General features: G+C 39.6%; 3 protein-coding genes across 3 annotated transcripts; 1 reads left to right on the top strand and 2 right to left on the bottom strand.

Moving 5' to 3' along the window:
- Nucleotides 1-1,890, top strand: LOC147295009 (NHL domain-containing protein). The gene is made up of 6 exons (XM_086233102.1): nucleotides 1-130; nucleotides 229-405; nucleotides 494-658; nucleotides 760-957; nucleotides 1,041-1,144; nucleotides 1,236-1,890. Exons 1-6 carry the CDS (start codon nucleotides 67-69, stop codon nucleotides 1,785-1,787), a joined length of 1,260 nt encoding a protein of 419 aa, XP_086089228.1. The 5' UTR covers nucleotides 1-66; the 3' UTR covers nucleotides 1,788-1,890.
- Nucleotides 1,891-2,398: 508 nt separating this feature from the next.
- On the bottom strand, nucleotides 2,399-6,517 carry LOC147295008 (uncharacterized). Its single transcript, XM_086230388.1, has 7 exons — nucleotides 6,056-6,517; nucleotides 5,852-5,932; nucleotides 5,566-5,742; nucleotides 4,500-4,670; nucleotides 3,950-4,162; nucleotides 3,782-3,870; nucleotides 2,399-3,354 (listed from the first exon to the last, which is right to left on the bottom strand). Exons 1-7 carry the CDS (start codon nucleotides 6,138-6,140, stop codon nucleotides 2,692-2,694), a joined length of 1,479 nt encoding a protein of 492 aa, XP_086086514.1. The 5' UTR covers nucleotides 6,141-6,517; the 3' UTR covers nucleotides 2,399-2,691.
- Nucleotides 6,518-7,719: 1,202 nt separating this feature from the next.
- TPS9 (trehalose-phosphatase/synthase 9) lies at nucleotides 7,720-12,598 on the bottom strand. The gene is made up of 5 exons (XM_086230387.1): nucleotides 12,448-12,598; nucleotides 12,043-12,106; nucleotides 8,924-11,001; nucleotides 8,555-8,828; nucleotides 7,720-8,453 (listed from the first exon to the last, which is right to left on the bottom strand). Exons 3-5 carry the CDS (start codon nucleotides 10,909-10,911, stop codon nucleotides 8,130-8,132), a joined length of 2,586 nt encoding a protein of 861 aa, XP_086086513.1. The 5' UTR covers nucleotides 10,912-11,001; nucleotides 12,043-12,106; nucleotides 12,448-12,598; the 3' UTR covers nucleotides 7,720-8,129.
- Nucleotides 12,599-12,935: the final 337 nt, after the last annotated feature.

Below are 12,935 nucleotides of genomic sequence, written 5' to 3'. Positions count from 1 at the left end.
CTAACACTCTCTCATAATCTCATTCCACCAGTTTTAGTAAAGTTTGCTTCCACTGCCTGTGCGATCATGGCCTCACACTCCTCCGCTGCTGTTCTCTTCTTCTTCCTCCTGAATCTGCCTTCACTTCAAGGTAAAACTACTGTAAATTTTCCCTCCATTTTTTTTCCTTTTCCTGAAATTACATGAATATTTTATTTACATTTCACTCCCTCGTCCTCCAATTTCCAGTCCTTGCCGATGTGGTTCTGGAAGACGGGTACACCGTCACCACAGTGATCGACGGCAACAAACTCGACATAAACCCCTACTCGGTGCTCCCTTGTCCTGGATCGTCCGATCTTCTCGTCCTCGATTCTTCCGGTAGTGCCTTCTACACAGTATCGCTCCCCACATCCGAATCCAAAGGTACCTAACACTAATCATCTACTTTCGAACCGCATTATAGTTTTAACGACGAGTCGTAGATACTAAAATAGTTAAGTTGAAATGGCAGAGAGTGTGATCGAACGGTTCTCCGGAAACGGCGTCGACGGGTATTCGGACGGGGAATCGGGTTCGGCCCGGTTCAAGAAGCCCCGGAGCTTCGCCGTGGATCAGAAAGGAAACGTCTTTGTTGCCGATAAGGGCAACAACGTCATACGAAAAATAAGCGCCTCAGGTCGGTCTCAATCCCATTCTCGAGTTTCCTTATAGGGTAATTTTAAAGAGCGTGGCATAATCGTAAATACCCAACTCTGAACTCTTTGTTATGCTGCATAGGTGTGAGCACGATTGCCGGAGGGTACTCACACAAGCCTGGTCGTGAGGACGGCCCTGCCCAAAACGCAACGTTTTCGCCCGATTTTGAGCTGGCTTTTGCTCCCGATATGTGCGCGCTTCTCGTCTCGGATCACGGGAATAGGCTGGTCCGCCTGATTAATCTCAAACCGGAGGACTGTGCCCGGAGTTCTCCGTCCGGTGAGCTTTCCTGAAATTACATTAATTCATTTGTGGAATGTGGTTCTGATGTATAATTTAAACTGCATTATTATCATTTGCAGAACTTGGAGCAGTTTCGGTTTGGGTTTGGATTCTGGGTCTCGGATTTTCATGCTTTTTCGGAATTGTTGTTGGAATTGTAATTCGGCCTTATATTATCCGTAATGTAAGTATTTGGGTTCATTTAGCATCTGTGATGGTTTGAATGCCAAGATCAAAACTTTAACGCAATGTGTCTAACTGGACTTGGTAGACAGGAGGGCTGCAGCCAGCTCGGCTTCAGCATGACATGGAAGCGCTGCCAAATCAATCCGGAGAAGCAACTACAGACTCTTTGCTTCGCCATCAGAAGCGCAGTTGCTAGCTCCGCCCCTGCTCTGTCGCTGTTGAAGCGGCTGTTTATGTTGTGCCTCTCTCAGCTTTCTCTTACTTTTGGAATTAACTGTGTGGAGTCCCGAGTTTCGCCCAAGGAATCTGTACCTTTGGTTGATTTTTATTTTGATAACGGTAGTAGTTCTGAGATAACAAAGTCGTCCAAGTATATGGATCAGTTGAAGGATTTGGTGGGTTTAGATGGAAGCATGGAGTTGTTTGGCGAGAATAGCCGAATGCTGAAGCAAGAACATGGTGAAGAAAGGAGCAGTGATGTGCTATCTGGTCGCCATGGAAGAATAGAGGGTATGTTAGAGAGTAATATTATGGGATTTGTTGAGGGAGCTAAAGAAACAACTCTAGTGGAGGGGGATAAAGAAATAACTCTAGTGGAGGGGGCTTTGAGAGTTAATACAGGTTTAGTCAAGAGGAGGTGAAATGAAACCAGTTGAAGAATGACAGTTCTCATGTTTTATTGTATCTATAACTTAACTTCAGCAGTAGGGAGGCTTGTGAATATTTAAATCTGTTTGTCTGTTATTAGTTTATTACTCTTTGATGGCTAATGGCATATTAGTGATTACGTGGATATATTCTGTGTCACCATTTGAGTTTCTTGTTTCTATCTTGAAATTTTCTCCATTGTTGGAGAAACCCCCCCGTTTGATTTCAATGATCAGATTTTATCGAGTGATTGGGGAATTGGGTCCTTCATAATTCATGAATCATGAACAGGGTTATGATTTTCTTAAAGGCTTTTACCAATGTGACAATGTCAATGGAAATATTCCCATTCTTTTTTTAAAAAAAATTTATTTTTTATCGGTCACAACTAGCAAGGAAGCAAGATTAATTTATAAAGCCTCCCAATTTACTATCATAATGATGAATTAGAAAGTGCAAACAATTTGCCAAAGAGGCACCAGGACTAGGGTATTCTTGAACTCAGTTAAAAGGTTAAAAACAATTCAGTGATGGAGTCAAATGACTTGATGACTTTGAGGCACATTTTTTTTGGGTATACACAATTTCATTATCTCATTTTGATTGCAGGAACACGGAAACTGATATAAAATTTGTATATCAATAAAGCATTAAAGAAGACCACATCTTTGAATTATCAAAGCAACTATATCATAGGGCCAATATTCTGAAAGAAAGGCCTTTAATATTTTGACCAGAAAGAGAGACCTCACATGGCACCATAGCTGATCCACTGAAAGGCGGAACCCTCCACTTAGAAGGAATCGTTTGTTCATACTAACCTATAACCTAAAATTTGAAGGATTTATATGAAATATCAAATAAGGTCAAAACTATGCATCTCTTTTAGGTATATGATCAATAGCCATGGGGATAACCCATATAATTGAATCGGGTGCTGATACTGTGATGATGAAACATGGGATCTCCATAATCAACCGGCTTTATGACCACAGCTTCACCCTTCCCATCCTGCTCCTGGACTGCCCCAAACACAATCTCAGTGGTTTTATCGTGACTCTGCTCATAGAAAGTCTGTGGGGTGGATGAACGGTGGCGATGATAATGCTGCTGTTGTTTTTGCTGCTGCTGAAGATCATCCCATCCATTATAGAAAGCCCGACTTTGCCGAAGCTGATGCATCGTTTCAGCATCCTTGGCCATAAACGGGTAGGTTTTGCGTGGGGTGGGGGTTCGGGTTTCAATGGAAGGGGGCTCATCCCCATCTGGTATCACATAACTATCTTGCACAGGCCAAGAATTTGAATGCTTCTGTGGTTGCTGCTGCTGCTGGCTTTGGTATTGATAGTTCAGATGTTTTTTCCTGAAACCAGGAAATATTGCTCCCAGAATTTCCATAACAGATGCCCCGGTGTTGACTAAAAGCTTGGCAAGCGATCCAAAGAAGCCTTCTTCTTGCTTCTCCTGCTCATCTTCAGTTGGAATCAAAGGTGGCCTGACTGATTTCATAGGCTTCTGGTATGGACTCGGTGGCATGCTTGTCTTCGTTGGGCCTTGATCCTTCAAAAGCACAAGACAAGATAAAGGATGTTTCATGCTGTCATAGAAGATACCAGAAATCTTGATCTATGATTCTCAACTACTGTCATATTGAAGTTGTTATTTGTCACAACGGTGGTGCATAATGTTCAATCAAGGCAACTGTAGAACCAGAAGTGAGTCCAACAGAAACAAACAAATCATCTACCCTCTTGCAGAACGAATTTGCTTTCAAGTATCAATATTATTTTACTACAATTATAAAAGCGGAATTTTGCAGACATTTCTGGGATCTTTTCATATTTCCAAACACAACAAAAGGTGAAAGCAAATTCAAAGAGTTCCTACAAGAATAATAAGCACAAACCACATGCAAAGCCTGCATCTATCCCACAAAGTGTAGATGCCAAGAATTACAAGTAAAAAGAAGGCAAAACTGAGTACTCACATTTTGGGAAGAGACAATTGTACCAACTCTACGTTGCAGCAATGCCAACATGTAACCAAAGAAGCCAGCCCCCACAAGCATCGCAATCCCTGCAATGATGAAAATCAGAACCTATGTATTTTGCAATATTCACAAACCAAAAGAAAAGATTTGGGTAAAATAATTTACCTAGGGGAAAACCACTTCCATATTGATAGGCACAGTCATCAAAATGGAGTTGGATCTCCCTGATAGCTCGATTTCCTCTGTCTATGACAAGTAAGGAGCAGCTGCTTCCAATGTAAACCACATCAAAGTCATCAGAAAATTTTGCATCTTCACTTGGTCCGTCCACATGGCCTCCCCCACGGCCCATTTTCCCTCCTGCAATTGTTGTAACCCCTAACAGTAGAAATTTAAATGGCTTCAAAATTAAATATCTTGCTTCCAACTTATATAATGTTGATGATGATGGTGATGGTGATGGTGATGGTGGTGGCAACGGGTACTGCTATAACAAACTGCTATACAATTCTCGGGAAAACTAATATATATGTAAATATATTTATATACTGTATGTATATGTATGTATACACACAGATACTGGGGGTTCCTATACAGACTAGTAAGTAGTATGTGAGGAAAGGTTCAGAAAGAAACAACAGTGAAGAAGGAAACAAATCCACTGTGTAATGATATGCTGAAGAGTGAAGACAATAAAAACAAATATAGCAATTACCAGTAACACTTATCTTCCTGATTGCCATATTCATTGTGTCTGCAATATAAATGTTTCCACTGTCATCAACTGTAAGCCCCTTTGGGTGGTTCATTCTTGCCTCTCTGAGCTTTCCATCAACATGTCCAGATAATCCTTCAGGGGATCCTGCAACCAACTTTGGTCTGCTGTCTGCAGTGTTCCCGTGAAATAGAGCGAAAATATTAGAGAGATGCACTTGAAGAGTTCAACGTATACATATCAATAACATAAGAGTCGATTTTCATGAGGGGGACTCTTCAAATACGCTTGAATTTCAGTAGAGCTTGTAGCATGGAGTAGACTAAAGATATCAACAAAATATAGCACGCATCCAATAAATATCAAGCTCTTTTTAGTTTATGGAAGCTGATATAATGGCTGGATGTGGCATATTTTTGGATTCACAGCACATTTTACTAGTACTATTGCACCTGGAAGTACAACCATGAATATTAAAGCCTTACAACAGAAGTAATGTCTATTCTAGAATCATTTTGTGGATCCCATATTCCAAAATCCAGAAAAATAAAAGAAAAATTGCATTTGAACTATGTGTAAATGTTTGCCTATCAATACAATTCACTTCAAAGATATATTGAAATAAAAATTAAAAAAAAACTCAAAAAATCAGAATGAAATCCTGTACTAACTTGATCAATAGCACATTGTGCAAATCATACTTCATAATGGAATATTCTACTTTCAAGAAAGCAATTTGAACCCCATGTTTTATACATCGTCTGCAACCAATTTTAATTACATATAAGTTGATTGATGCAATATAAGATGAGAATAGCTTTATGATGGAACTAAGTGCAACCAGTTGCATAGATGATATAATTAATCAATATTCCAAATCTGGTAAGAGGAAGCTTAAGTTGTAGATTTGTATGAACAAATCAAGCCCATTAAGCTTCTTGGACCTAACTGGTTAATAGAGGAATAACACTAAAACAGAAAACAAATTCAAAACAAGAATTTATAATTAAAAGAAATGCAAATTCAACCAAAACCAACCCTTACATAAAACCCATTACCCACTTACATAGAGACAGAGAGGCAGAGATTCTATAAAGGTTATTATTAGCAGAGTCCAAAATCAGAAGCTCCCCACTGGGCAACACCTCAACAGAGTAAGGCTCAATGCCAAGCTTGCTTCCATCAAACACTGTCTCTACAGTAAACCCACTCTCAAACTTCATCACCGGACGGCCGGAAATCGCTGCAGACATTAATTCCACAAACCCCGGCGTTTAAGATGACAACAGCATAAACCCTCAAAAAATAAAATAAAAAATAAATAAAATGAGGGAAGCATCAGAGATCTAGACCTGTTTTGGTTGTTGCTCTGAGTGACCATAGCCATTTCATGAAAACAGACGCAGCATTTGAGAAAACCCCACTGACAATCTCTGAAAACGCAAAAAGGAAACCAGTTTGGAATGAAAACACAGCGAAGTTCCAAAAGCAAAATCAGATCATCATACAGAAGCTAAGCTCATAGTCATAGTAATATATATTCAAGACTCACTCACTTGCTGGGGCATTAGTGGAAGCTGATGAGACGCCTCCAAAAAGAACCAAAAGGGTGAGTCCCAGTACCAAGACACTCCGACCCATTACCTCTTTTCTCACAATGACCCCCAAAACAGCTCAGAAATGAGAGACTCAAGCTATCAGCATTATGAGAAACCCTACGTCCTATCTGGGTTTTGCAAGAATGAGCGTGATATGAGGTGGGAGATGCTCCTCCTCAAATGGGTATGACTATGGGGTTATGGGGGTTTTGAGCAAAACCAGTGTAGTGTGTCTAAGTGTGAAGAGACTGTGAAAAGACGAAAGAGACAGATGAAAAGAGAGAGCAAAAGGCAGGGGAAAGAGAAATAAAAAGCAGACTAGCAGAAGAAGGGGGTCACTGGAACACTCGTTCAGTGGCTCAGTGGGGACTGAGTTAGAGTGAGAGAAGTGTGAGACGGTGAGAGGGTGAGAGAGTGAGTAGGAATCATATGCTGTGATTTGTGTCATCAAATTACATTACTTGTTTTTAGTACAACAACCAACAATGCCACATTTATTCTCCATCTAAATTCTCGCCCTGTTCCTTCTTACTTTTTTTTATTTGTTTTTTATTTTTGGCTTAATTCAGCATGCTATTATCATTATCATAATATCGTTGTTTCTTGTTACTTGTTATCATTGCTGTTTGTCTATTGTTATAATTTGTACTTGACGTAATATTCTAAGTTTTTCACCGGGGGAAGATTTGTAATTGCTATTATTCTTAATGATGGGCTGCTTTTTTGTCCAATAGGATAGTATTTTATCAGACAGTCAGTCCACATCAGATTTAATTTGTTTCAACAATTGGACCGTACTAAGCATATTGACGGGTTCATATCACCAACTTTTCTAAGGTGAAACCGCTAATTAGAGCAAATTGGTCAAAAATAAAAAAACCGCTAATTAGAGCAACTACAACACTAACCCTCAGTTTTTCTCTTATAAGCATGCGGATCATAAGCATGCTTATAAATTATAAAGAAAATTAGGATAAAACTGAAAATTTCTTAAATCCAGTGTGTACTGATTAAATTCCTGGGTGCATTTAGACCCTCTACTTTCCTAAATCGTCTTGGCTTGAGCTGTAGTTTTATGGCCCAACCATGTCAGAATCGCAAATGACAACCTTTACCCCAGGCCCAGAGCAAGTTGGCAAATGGCAATCCTATAATACCACGTGATAAAACAGAGCTTTGTGCATGTCTCCTATAATCCTATTCCTAGGGAGCAGTAGGAACCAAGCAGCGAGCGACACCCAATTTCAGTCAGTGTATGTCTTCCCAATTTCCCATATATATATATATATAACATTAGTTTTACATTGTAAATTTGTAGTGAATAAACAGGTTTCTGTGGCTGAGAATTTATAGCTATCTGGTCCGGACCACCTGATCACCATTAATCGCTGTGAAGATTGGGTTGGTGATTCAGATACCATTAGGATACAGGCTGTGCAATCTTATTCCTGTCTTGAGAGCTTGTCAATATTAGCATTACAAATTTATCCTCTAAAAATGTCTCAAGAATTTCTTAATGCATTGGTTAGCAGTATCAATACTCGTTACGTTACTTGAAAGGAAAAAGTTGATGGGGTCACAGAAACCAACTGGTCCAACAAGGCAACAAGAGATACTGAACATGATCAAATTAACAGGTTAGCATTGAAGATATATCGTTTCATCATTATGGATCGAACTGACATATTATCTATTGTGACAAAAACATTGTATCTATACACGTTAATGGTGCCCCCAAACCATAGAAACAGCCATTATGGACATCTGTAGATCTGCTTACTCGTACTGGGCACCCATAAATACATATTGATGTCACCATGTACAATACAAGAATGGTCAAGTCCTCCATGATCCCGACAAATACACAAAAATTGCTTTCTCTCCATGTGCAGCAAACCAGTTCAGAGGTTAAGAAGAACCCAAGTCGCACCAGCAATATCCCAAGTTTCATCTTGGATATCACACAACAGTATCGATCTAACCAAAACAAATGATTCCTGTCATGTAAACAGTGACAGCAACTTTGTTCAGATCAAAAGGCACTCTCAAATGAAACCTGGATATGAGGAAGATGCCTAGGCTTCGGGCTTGAAGCACTAGCAAGGCCTTGGAGTAATTTCACAACGTCACTAGTATCATCAAGATAGTACTTAGCCTTGCTTGGCTTTCTTCCAACAGTGCAGGCAAATATCTCAGGAGGTGAAGGCAACGATGGACTAGAGACGGTGCTTAATATGCTTTCAAACATGTCTTCATCAGATCTATCATCCCCAATGCACATCACAAAATCTGGTGGCTTCCCATCATTGACCATTGTCAAAAGAACCTTCTCAGCAACCAATCCTTTGCTTACCCCCTGTATGTAACAAGGCATTAATGTGAAAAAATCACATCAGTATAGTGTTTGCATGTGTATGTATGCAAACAGGGAGAGAGTCTGTGTGGAGGCAGCCTTACCTGTGGCTTAACTTCAACAATATGCTGACCCCTCTTAACAACTGCTGGTTCATTAGCAAGAACATTTTCCAGATGATCCAACAATTCCTTCGCTTGACAGGATCCAAAGTCAGGGTCTGCATCTTGATGATGCCATACCAAAGCACTATCTTTAGTTTCTATGTTGGAGCCATCCGTTGCCTCTGTATACAATCTCATCACAGGCTCCACAATTTCTTTCCAATCAAGGTCGGCACCAAGGAGACTGGTTTCCCACTCAGAAGTTCTATTCCACCTAAACCATGAAGAGAGCAAAATACCACAGTTCAGATTGAAATCATATCAAATGGCTAGCTGAACATTCAAAACAATAAAATATTACCAACATACCTTAAGAAGTACCCATGTTCAGCAGCAATTCCCAGTGTCTCACATGAGGCAAACCAATCGCTCAAAGAAGTCCTGCCCCTCCCACTAACAATGAAAACAGTGTTCTTTGGATCTTTGCAGAGAGAATTCAGCATAGAGAGAACTTCTGGGCTGGGGGACTTATTAATGGAAGTTTGGGAAATCACAGTTCCATCATAGTCCAGGAATATTGCCCTTCTACTTGTTCTTTTATATGCTGAGACAATATGGTCTAAAGACAACTTCCTGAAATTCGGAGACAGGGAAACAACTCTGAACCTCAAGCCCAAACCAATCCCCCAGCACCGTTTACTATAATGATCTCGGCATGCTCTATCCAAATCCTGTGCAAAGCTCCGTGCCCAATAAGCCACATCATGAGAACTAACATAGCGATAGTGCTTCTCGTGACGTAGCTGCTTCTCGGATTTAGACATGGTGAGAGCCAAGATCAAGGCATCAGCTACAGCATCAACATCCCAAGGGTTAACCCTGATTGCTCCACTTAAAGAAGGTGAGCAACCAATAAATTCAGACACAACAAGCATGCCTGTCCGAGGAGAATCTGCTGTTATGCCTAAAGCTTCATTCATGTGTGGAGTTCCCTGCCTGCAAACAATATACTTGTAAGGAACCAAGTTCATTCCATCCCTCACAGCATTCACTATACAACATTCTGCTACAGCATAATAGGCTGTCTTTTCGTATTGAGGGACAGGACGATCAATCAGAATCACTGGCTCATAATTAGGTGAACCATAAGCCTCATTGATCCTCTTGGCAGTTATGTATGTCTCACTCTTAGCCTCTTGAACATCTTTCCCTGAGCCCCTTGCAGGATTCACAATTTGAACCAGGACTATTTTACCCTGCAACTCTTGATTCTGCTGTAAGAGTTGTTCTACAGCTAGAAGTTTCAGGCTGATGCCTTTAAATATATCCATGTCATCAATGCCAAGAATCAACTTTTTTCCCTTAAACTGTTCTTGAATCTCTTTAATTTTGGCAGTAGTGGAGGGAAGATTCAGCACAGATTCAAGCCGACCCATATGCACACCTACAGGCAGAATTTTAATGTACACAGTGCGGCCAAAATAATCTAGCCCGATATATCCTCGCTTTGATTCATAGTCCAGGCCCAGCATTCTACTGCAGCATGAGAGGAAGTGACGTGCATAATCAAATGTATGAAAACCAATTAGATCGCAATTCAGCAAACCCCTCAAAATTTCATCTCGAACTGGCAAGGTTCGATAAATTTCTGATGATGGAAATGGGCTGTGAAGGAAGAATCCAAGCTTTACTCGATAGTATTGCTTCCTCAAAAATGTAGGGAGAACCATAAGGTGATAATCATGAATCCAAACAGAATCATCCTCAGGATTAATAACTTCCATCACCTTGTCTGAATATATTTTGTTTGCAGATACATAGGCCTGCCACAGTGAGCGGTCAAAGCGGTCACCATGGTCCGGGCACATGGGCAGCATGTAATGAAAAAGGGGCCAAAGTTGCTGCTTACAGAACCCCAAATAAAACTTCTTCTGGAGATCACTGGGCAGAAACGTTGGCACACAATTGAATTCCTCCAGCAGTTTTTGTGCAACTTCTTCTTGTTCGCTGGTATCTATTTCAACCTTGAGAGACCCCACATAAACAACCTCAGTTTCAGATGAAAACCCATCCTTTAATTGTAACAGAATTGAATCCTCATCCAAACTGAAGCACCACTTGCCGGTTTCTGGATCTCTTTTGGCATGTACTGGTAACATATTTGCGACGACTATTTTCCGATCACGACAACCAGATGAAGTGGCATCTGAATCCCCATCATCATTGCTATAACCATCCACGTCAGAGATAATACCAGGAACAGTCATCACCCGTGGAAGGGTTCTCGGAGTACAAGGAAAATCCAAAAGGCCTCCAGATGCCAAGTCTAAAAGGTTGGTGCAAGATCTTGACGCCATGACTAGTAAAAGGACTCTTTCTACTTAAATCATACAGAGCAATGCACTACCAGAAAATATTTTGGAGTACAAACAGAGAAGTCCACAGACCTACACAAAAATAAAAGAATGATCATATCAATAAATTGCTGCCACTGCATAAATCCATTTTCCACAGCTGAGAGAAAATAAAAGAATGATCATATCATTAAAAAACTCAGTCCAATTCTGACTGCTTGGTCATAGTATCAAAATTAAGACACTCCATAGATGCTTTGCACCTACTAAATCTCAAGTTTTATGTTGCAACAGAAGCATGACCACATTCAAGGTAAAGCATATTGAATATGCATGTATAAGCTTGGCAACTACAATTCCAAGTTAGGAAATACCTCTCATCCGTGACTTTAAAAAGCTTTTGTATACAACATTTTTAATTCTTTTCCCTTCAAAAAAATTAAATTAAAAAAAAGAAAAAAGTATGACATAAACCCTCATAAGGTAAACATGCATCCAATGCACAAGCACATTTGGGTATAAATAAGCTGAAAACGAATTTCACACAGCTGCCAAAATAACTTCCAATACAGTAAAAAAAATTGCAATGTAAAGAGAGTATTTTGGATAGAGAATAGCAGGCCCTTGTGTCATTATGCATTGACCATTGTCCTATCCTATATTCATTTTCCAGATATTATTTGAATGCGATGAAAGAAAACGTACCTATAATAATAGGTACAATAGTCAATAGTATACAAGAACTTTTTTTTTTCTTTTTTGGTGTGACAGCAATATCCAGCCCAGTCAAATGATTCCATATTACAAAAGCAAACAGTGGACATCCCTGGTTTTAATATAAGCGACTTTGGAGGTCATTACAAATCTATCAGATAGAATCATGGACTTTACATTCGGTAACGCCATATCAGACACAGTAAACTGCCTTTTCCCGTCCGAATAATTTTCCTAGAAAATAGTTTCTACCAAAACAAACAAGAATGCCTCAACTTTACTATTTTTTGTTTCCAAAGAAAAAGAATACTAATTTATCAGCCAAACAGCAAACACACAGAGCATGTTGCGAACGCTATACGCTGCAACTACAAGTAAACGAAGATCTCAGGATATCAGTGAGAAAAACGTTAGCATTACCTGAATCGAATTAAATTTATTATAAAATTAGGAATCCCGTACGGAGCTTTTGATCAACAACTTCCTGCCAAAAAAAAAAAGGTCAAAATTATACAAGAAACTCAATAAAACAAAAAAAAAAAATTGAAAGTTAAGCGTTTTTCCCGTCCGTTTGGTTACCGAGAAAACAAAAATAAGGAAAAGAAAAAACCAAAACAATAACTCGTGAATAGCGAAAACGGGCCTAAACAAAGCGGAGTAGTAGTGTGAGGGAGACTTAGAGGAGTAAATTCAGGAAACTGAGATCAAGACTTGTACTTGTTCCGGTTTTTCAGAAATTCTCGGCAACCGAACGGAGCGGCGAGAAAATTCAAACAGACTCATAACAAGGAAGCAGCCGATCAGAGACAGACAGCGAAAGCTTACCTTTCCGGCGAGGGTCCGGCGATCGGAGAAAGCCGAATTAATATTAACGTTGGAAGTGGTGTTGAGAGAGAGAGAGATGGAGGCTGCGCTGGATGTTACAAATTACAATAAAGAATGAAATGAAGATCGGAATGTTAAGATAAACAAACTAACAAAGTAAGAAAGAGTGGGGGGATATATTATACGGCACTCGGCAGACATGGAGTTGGGGATAGGGTCCATGTGAACAAGTTTTTACCGCGGTTTGATTATTTTAACTCTTGGGTTGGGTTTTTCGGATTGCGTTGAGGAATGGATTCCAACTCTATTTTACATTTGACTATAATACCCTTTCATGCTTTTTTCATTTTTCATTGTTCTTGTTTTCTTTTTCTTTTCTTTTTTATAGAGGAATTCAACTTATTTATTTATTTCGTAATGAAAACTTTTCAATTCAATTTCCATTCATCACTCAACTCAACATTCAAAACATATAATTTTTGTGTTAA

The sequence above is a fragment of the Dryas octopetala genome, chromosome 2, assembly GCF_963921425.1.
Source record: "Dryas octopetala chromosome 2, drDryOcto1.1, whole genome shotgun sequence".
Taxonomy (NCBI): domain Eukaryota; kingdom Viridiplantae; phylum Streptophyta; class Magnoliopsida; order Rosales; family Rosaceae; genus Dryas; species Dryas octopetala.
The sequence above is the reverse complement of the archived record's forward strand: the minus strand, read 5'-3'. Positions and strand labels throughout refer to the sequence as shown.

Bases quoted from the DNA above. Each gene is read 5' to 3' on its own strand.
- LOC147295009 (XM_086233102.1), top strand. From the start codon at position 67: ATGGCCTCACACTCCTCCGCTGCTGTTCTCTTCTTCTTCCTCCTGAAT. The intron at 659-759 runs GTCGGTCTCAAT...TATGCTGCATAG, and splicing joins ACGAAAAATAAGCGCCTCAG to GTGTGAGCACGATTGCCGGA. The intron at 958-1,040 runs GTGAGCTTTCCT...TATCATTTGCAG, and splicing joins TGCCCGGAGTTCTCCGTCCG to AACTTGGAGCAGTTTCGGTT.
- LOC147295008 (XM_086230388.1), bottom strand. From the start codon at position 6,140: ATGGGTCGGAGTGTCTTGGTACTGGGACTCACCCTTTTGGTTCTTTTT. The intron at 5,933-6,055 runs GTGAGTGAGTCT...TTGCGTTTTCAG, and splicing joins TTCCACTAATGCCCCAGCAA to AGATTGTCAGTGGGGTTTTC. The intron at 5,743-5,851 runs GTCTAGATCTCT...TAATGTCTGCAG, and splicing joins CAGAGCAACAACCAAAACAG to CGATTTCCGGCCGTCCGGTG.
- TPS9 (XM_086230387.1), bottom strand. From the start codon at position 10,911: ATGGCGTCAAGATCTTGCACCAACCTTTTAGACTTGGCATCTGGAGGC. The intron at 8,829-8,923 runs GTATGTTGGTAA...TTCATGGTTTAG, and splicing joins GAACATGGGTACTTCTTAAG to GTGGAATAGAACTTCTGAGT. The intron at 8,454-8,554 runs GTAAGGCTGCCT...TGTTACATACAG, and splicing joins TTGTTGAAGTTAAGCCACAG to GGGGTAAGCAAAGGATTGGT.